This window comes from Neospora caninum, chromosome XII, assembly GCF_000208865.1.
Source record: "Neospora caninum Liverpool complete genome, chromosome XII".
In the NCBI taxonomy this organism is placed as follows: domain Eukaryota; phylum Apicomplexa; class Conoidasida; order Eucoccidiorida; family Sarcocystidae; genus Neospora; species Neospora caninum.
In genome coordinates this window covers 3,234,948-3,242,029 of record NC_018398.1, presented here as the reverse complement: position 1 = coordinate 3,242,029, position 7,082 = coordinate 3,234,948, and the positions used below count along the sequence as shown (strand labels likewise).

General features: G+C 54.0%; 2 protein-coding genes across 2 annotated transcripts; one reads left to right on the top strand and one right to left on the bottom strand.

Annotated features, from left to right (window-relative positions):
• Positions 1–580: 580 nt before the first annotated feature.
• On the top strand, positions 581–1,753 carry NCLIV_064290 (putative mitochondrial carrier family protein; the record flags this gene model as incomplete). The annotated part of the gene is made up of 1 exon (XM_003885980.1): positions 581–1,753. The coding sequence occupies one exon, from the start codon at positions 581–583 to the stop codon at positions 1,751–1,753; it is 1,173 nt and encodes a 390-aa protein (XP_003886029.1).
• A 2,626-nt stretch (positions 1,754–4,379) lies between these two features.
• On the bottom strand, positions 4,380–6,725 carry NCLIV_064280 (hypothetical protein; the record flags this gene model as incomplete). The annotated part of the gene is made up of 4 exons (XM_003885979.1): positions 4,380–5,225; positions 5,556–5,661; positions 5,966–6,192; positions 6,555–6,725. The coding sequence occupies 4 exons, from the start codon at positions 6,723–6,725 to the stop codon at positions 4,380–4,382; spliced, it is 1,350 nt and encodes a 449-aa protein (XP_003886028.1).
• Between the last annotated feature and the right edge of the window lie 357 nt (positions 6,726–7,082).

The window sequence follows — 7,082 nt, the reverse complement described above, 5'->3', positions numbered from 1 at the left end:
ACACACGTCTGACGCTTCACAGTACAGAATCAAGGGCATCCGTGCTTCTTATGCCACCACCTCGACACGTCTTTCTTGAGGGGTCCAGGAGTGCGCCTCTCGCCGAGTGTTTGCTTGTGACATGTGCGGTGAGGTGCAGTAAACAACTGCCACGCAGAAGCATGAGTGACTTGTGTGTTGCTGGTTGTTACCGCTCCTCGTTGTCCGTCTTCATCATTGGGCTCGCAATTGGTCTTAAACCAGAGGATCATCTTGGTTGTCAACTCCCGTTGTGTCCACTCTGACCTGCATTTCGCTTCTTGGGGAGGACAAGGTCGTTGTCCTTGTTGCCTCGGACCTCCCCGTTTTTGTTCCCATCCAAGCTGCCGCTTTAGACGTCCACGCCGTCCTCTTTCCATATCTGTGACGTCGCTGCCATCTATAGTTTCCAGTTGCCTCTTTTGAGCTGTTACCCGGTAGCTGGAGCTCAAGGAGACGATGGCTAGACTATGTTGACAGGTTGGCCACGTTCGGATCGTCCACCATTCCCTTCGTCGTAACGCTCTGTTCCCTTCTTGTTGCCCCGTCGCCTTTGCTCACAATGGGTCTGCAGCAGGTCCTTGTTTCAAGCTCGGTGAGCGGGCTTCTGGTAGGATCGATCTGCACACCTTTCGACGTGGTGAAAAATTTTTGGCAGTTCAACCCCGCCTGCGAGGCGAATCGGGCGAATTTAACATCCTCCCATGTTGTTCGTCTGCTGTACAGACAACAGGGCCTAGCCGGCTTTTGGCGAGGCGTTATTCCAGCGTATGCGACAATTATTCCGGCAAACGTGACCTTCTTTTTCGCATATGAGCGCCGCCGCCCGGACGAAAGCCCAGCATGGGCGGGTATCAAGGCCCGTGCAGCAGCAGTCGTTGTAACTGCGCCAATGGAGCTAATTAGGACGAGAATGCAAGCCTCAATAGGTATCCCCGGGCAGTGTCGGACCATTCGTCAGGTCCTTGCTCAGCTGGTCCAGCTGGGAGGAGTTTCCAGCCTTTGGAAGGGCGTTCTCCCGACGCTCGTCCGAGATTTACCTTTTTCGGCAATCTATTGGCAAACGGCGGAATACATGAAAGCCTGGGGCGACAGCATAATCGCTAGGAATGAGCGAAAAAGAGTGCAACAGCCGTGTTCGCCGCCTGTGAGAACCGCAGACGGCATGCCTGAGAAAAAGGGAGAAAGCAATCTACAGCGGAATACGGCTGGGAACTCCACAACCGTAAGTTCAGAAAATGTGCCAAGGATAGCGAGGCAGAGGGATGACAAGTATTTCTCCTCTCTTGACAGAACGGGCACCGCCTGCTCCGTGCCCGCCTCTTCATCTGGAGCCTCGTCCTGCTGCTCGCAATCGTCTTCCACTTCCTTGAGTGCGTCGCCTCTCAGCTTCTCCTCCTCTCTTTATCAGTCGTTTGTGTTTCCTTTCTTCTCAGGCGCAGTTGCGTCAGCCATTGCATGTGTGGTAACGCACCCGTTCGATGTTCTCAAGACAAATGTCCAAGCGGGGTGCCAGCAAATCGAGCCCCACGCCCGGAAGATGGGCTACATTCATCTTGTGTCTCGGGGATTCGTAGATGTCGCCAGGACAGTGTATGCACAGCAAGGTTTGCGAGGCTTTACTGTCGGCTTGACCCCCCGTCTTTTGAAGATTGTCCCCTCGTGCGCAGTCCTGCTGGCATCTTATGAAGTCACAAAATATCTTTACAGTGAGTCTCTGCTTGACTCCATGTGAACAGGTGTCGAATGAAGCAAATTTTCGTATCAGCGGAAGTACACACGTGCTGCAAAAAGGGATAAGGCATAGACATGCGAGTTGTAGCAGAAACCTACTGGAGAAACGCTCCTATTGAATTCACTACAACTTTGCTAGAAAAAGAGCCGGAGTCGGCACGCGTAGCGACTATTCTGCTTTGTCCGTTTTTCTTCTGCTTTCTTGCCTCTGCTCTTTCTTCGTCTCGTTTTCTTGTCCATTTCTGTAATACGGCTGTCCTTCACCTTCTATTCGAGCGGATTTTCTTCGCAGCGAATCTGGGGTCTCTGTCCATCTTCAGTGCTGTTTTTGGCTCATGAATTTGCCATTTTAATGGTTTCTGTTGCAACGAATTTGCTACATGTGCGGCGAGGCTCTTGGCTGCCACACTTCAAAAGGTATATTCTCCATCAACCCTCAACTCGTCTGCCGCACAGGGGAGATTCGCTCTCATCCCGCACCGGTTCGCTGGCTTTTTGTCTCCTTTCTTGGAGCATGGAAGTGACGAGGTCGTCTGTAGATCGAGACTGCAAGTTCTACAGGCACTGGCATTTTTGCGCAACCATGAACTGCAGCGGCAGTCATTCTAGCGAACAAAATAGGTGTAGCTGCTTTGAGTTACGCCTCGGCGATAGGGTACCTGAAAACACAGGAATGTGAGCCAGAAAGATGGGGCTTGTGAGAAGGCTAGACTGGGGGGAAACGAAGCACTCTGCCGCGCTCTTCTCAGACCACTGCTTCTCTTTACTTTTTGCAAGAAAGAAGCATGGCTGGGCGGGGCAACCAGGGCACCTCTTGTCTGTCGCAGCATGAAAAATCTGCGGTCGAGAGGAAGTTCGTTCCCAGTACCTTACTCTTTGTTTATTCTTTCATGGCGAGGAAATTGCAACCGAAATCTTCCTGTTTTACGGACGCCAAAAGCCTTGCTGTCCTCGCCTTCGTCCATAGACAGTCACTTCTGTTGCCCTCCGAAGGAGACTCTGAAATCGTCTTTTAATGAAGCTTCTGGCCGAGTGCGTGTACGTCAGGACAGCAAGTGTATCGTACACAAAACATTAGAATCTGCCGTCAAAGACAGCCCACATGAAAACAGGCGAAACCCATCCCTTTATGTGCCACTTAACCAACAACGTTGGATATCAGTATGCGACAGGCTGTCATGTGTTGGCGTCACGACACGGAAAAGAAGAGACAACCATTCGCCTTTTTTTCGGCGGAAGGCGCTTGGGTGCAGGCACGTTCTTAGCTGAGAACGGTCGCTGTAACATGAGACGCAGCTTTTCTTGCTGTTCAGTGGCTACCGAAGTAAATGCCATGTTACCAGCAGCACCAAGAGATACGGAGGGACAAACCGTACAAGGATTGATTATGCCCATCTGTTCATATAAGGTGATACTCGGTAGATCCGCCAGTGCACCTCTTGGCTCATCGAACTGCCGAGATCCCTGCTGCTCTCCTATTGACCTCCGCCTCCTCTTCTCTCTCACTCTCTAAATACAGATAGATCTGTTGTCCTGAGCGCTGGCACCCGCGCTCCCCGATGAACGAACCAGCGAGTTCTCCATGTGTGCATGCATGTATGTGCGTATCCTTGTGTGCGTTCCACACGCGTACGTATTTATTCGCGAAATGGGTGGCAGTTACCGACGCACGTGTTTTTTTTTTCTGACCGTATGCCCACGTGGTAGTGCATCTGCCCGCCTCTGTGGCAATATACGCACATCTTTCGTACTCAGGCGTCTGTGTGCAAGTGTGAAAGAACGAAGGGAATTGACGCTGACGCGAGTTCTGTCACTGTTCCCAGGGCGTCAACACAACAAAAGGAAGCACGTGGCTAGGAATTCCTTTGTGTTTCCGTGAAAAAAGGAAGGAAACCTGCGAATGCGGGAGCCGCTAACGCTGGCCGGGAAAGAGAGGGGATGGATACCCAGACAGGTACAATTTTCAAACAAGTTTTGAAACAGTGGGTGCCAAGTCAGGAGAGACAATTGTGACAAGAAAGGGTCGGGTATAGCCACTGGTAATCAATACAACCAAGGGCCCTTACCGATCCAAAAGGAGAACGAGAGGAAAAACTCAACACCAATGGACTCTCTCGCGGCCTCCCTACTACGTTTTGTACATGGATCAAGCCTCGGAAACACTTGGTTCTCGGCTTCTCTTCACTTCCCCTTTTCCGTTTCCTATGTGGTATCTTCGCACAGTCCCTCTATTTTCCTCGTTCAAGCTTCCTGTCTTCATCCCAGTGCAGTGTGTCCACGCATGAACCAGACAACAGATAGGACAAGGAAGCGGTCGACAGGGAGACCCCCCCAAGGAGACTATTACTCCATAATTTCTCCCCTATTTTGTCAGTCTTCCTGAACGGCCAAAGACCGTTATCTCCGAGCTTGGCTTGTCTCTCTGTTCCTCTCTAGCGCTCCTCTGTTCTCTCTGTTCCCTCGCCTCTGATGGCTCAGACGTCTTCACTTAGTGCCTTTCGTCTCACCCCCTTACGCTCCTCAGCCACAAACGTTCGCACTGTTCACGTTTCGTTCGTCTCGTTGTCGTGCCTTATTCGGTTTCCCCCCGTCCTTTTCCCGCCTTTTCCCCGGTGCTTCACCTAAGCTCACGGACCCAGCTGGCCCATGAGGAGCCTCAACTGTTCCTCGTCACTCCAAGTCTCTCGACTCCGTTGTGCAGAGTCGGGCGCATCGAGAAGCGTCGGTCCCCGCGCAGGCCCGAAAGTGAAGCTCTCGTGCGCTCTTGTCTCTCCGGTCCATGCCGCTGCTCTCTCCGCCTTACTCGGTCGATCTCTGTACTGGTCCAGGAAGCGACTTTCGTGGCTTGGACCTGCTTCTGTCGGAAGGAACTGCTCGCGGAACTGGGACCGGCTAGACGGGGACTGCGTGCGAGCGGATGCGTACGGCGACGGGCTCGGGTGGTGAGCGGACGGAGAGCGCAGAGAGAACAGAGACGCGCTCGTGGAGCCACTGCGAAGGCCGCCGCGGGTTTGACTGCTCGCTCCGTTTTCCAGAGGAAACGGCTGTCCCGTCGCAGGTTCCATCGAGTTGAGAGGAACCTTTGTTCGGCATTCACTGGGAACCTGCACCAGGCGCTGAGAAGAGGCGGACGCACGCAAAAACGCCGGAAGAGGGGTACATGCCGAGTAGGTAGACAGGCGATGAAGGCCATGCTGGCGCATCCCGGGACCCGCGGTCGCGACGGGAGCAGCACACGCGGAGGAGAGCCCGCTGGCCACGTGGGCGACGAAACCCGAGGAGAGGGGCTGTGCGTCCCGTGTCGCTTGCTCGACAGGAAGGCCGGGAGAACAGGGCTGCGGATACTGGAGAAGCGTGGGCACGGCAAGGGTGGGGTCGTCGACGGGGACTGACGGCGCGTTGCATGCAGTCTCCAGAACGCGGTTCTCGATTTCCGACGCCTCCAACGCATTCAACTCTCGCTGCAGCTCCGCCTGAAACAAAAATGGAGGAGCCGGAAGAAAGAACTCAAAGGGAAGGGCTTTGAGGTCTTCTGCCACGTTCCGCTATCTCGCATGTGCTCGACAACGCATTTTGACAAAGAGCATGCAAGAGAAGAGGGAGTGAGCCCCTCGTTCGCTGCAAGTGTAGGCACGTGACAACGCGACGATCGATCATGCGGAGCGTGAAGGATCATTTCCTAAAGGCGTAATTCCCCCTTCCCCTTGCTGCGCCTGTGTCGCTCTAGTTGAAAATATTCACGTATCGTCGATTCCTCTCCATTCCCGCTTCTTCGCGAAGGCCGTTTCACGCTTGAGACGCACATCGTCCAAAGGGGGAAGGCCCTGGGCGAGAACCTGCGTTACTTCCTGCTGGAGGTCCTGTTGCTCCTGGATGTCGTCGAGGAGGCGGTCAATCTTCCCTATGCTCCTGGATCGAAAACACAGGAAAAGCACAACATCGATACTTCGAACGCGCCAGCTCACTTTCCGCCCGTCATAAACGGACACGGACACCAATCTCCACAGCGCCACCCATTTCCCCGCTCCACACCGCTAAATGCGAGGCGCCGAGCATGCGTCCTCGGAGGCAAGCACCATTTATATATATATATATATATATATATGATTGATAGATACATACATACATACGTGAGAACACGTGCACACACACAGTCACTTTGAAACACCATCGTCTCCTATCGTTTATGCATATGCATAATCGTTTCACGTACAGTTTCTGGCTGAAATTTCGATGTGCCTTTGCCGCTCCGGCAATTGCCTGAACGGCGAGTTGCTGAGTGTGGGCCGCCTCAAGAGTGACGATTTGTGTTTCGAGTGTTAGCCGAGATGTGAGCACTTGCTCCAGATCTTGTTCAAAGAGTTTCTTTCGGCGCAGACAGAGCAGAGCTCCTCGGCGGTCGCCTGACGCCACTCGCTCTCGCGCAGCGGCCTCCTGGATCTGAGAAGGAAGAACGGAGAGAAGCGTGCACCGCGTGCGCGGTTTTAGGCGCCTCTCTCTCTCTCTATGCAAGTCGAAAGAGAACTAGCGGGACTGCCTGCGGCGTGGACGCAGCCCCTTGCCGCCGTGTTTCAAGACCGTTGCCAGCCTAACACCATCAGGAGGCTGCACCAGACACAAGGCTGCAGCTCCTCTGCCCACGCAAAGCGCCTCGACTACACACTGCGTTTTGTTCCGGGGCTCGTCCTGCACGGAGCGGAAGGTAAATACACATCACTGAATTCATATCTCTTTATGCATGTCTACATATCGGTATATATGGTTCGTGTTCCTCTCCACATTTGCATCCAGTCCTTTCTTACGCGGATCTTGTTTTCGATGTGTTGCTGCCTTTTCTCCAGCGTCTCGATGGCTTCCTTGTTCCGATGGATTGCCTCGGCCAAGTCCGAAGTGGCGCTGGGGTCGGCAGGGACGATCGGCGTGTCGTCCTCCTTCTTGCCTGCCGCGCCTCTGCCGAAGATAAGGCGCATCATCTTCCTTCTGCGAAAGGCACGGAGACCAGCCTGCCTGTCCTCACAGAAGAAGGAGGCAGAATGCGCCGCGAGAGCGCGCTCACTGGAGAGAGCGCACCGAGGCCACGCTTCGGCGCGGCAGCTGCCGGAACGGGAGCAAGGGAAGGCTGGAAGAGGCGAGAAATGTTGCCTTTCTTCACGAGGACGACGCAGAGGAGAGGACGACGGAAACGCGAAAGGAACCTGAGACGGAACGTGGGCGTTTCAGCAGTCGCGAGACGCGCAGAGAAGTAACCGGCGCCGGGATATGAGGGTCTGCAGAGAGAACGAGGAAGACGGGAGGGGACGAAAGAACGGAAGAGGAAGGAAAGAGAAAGA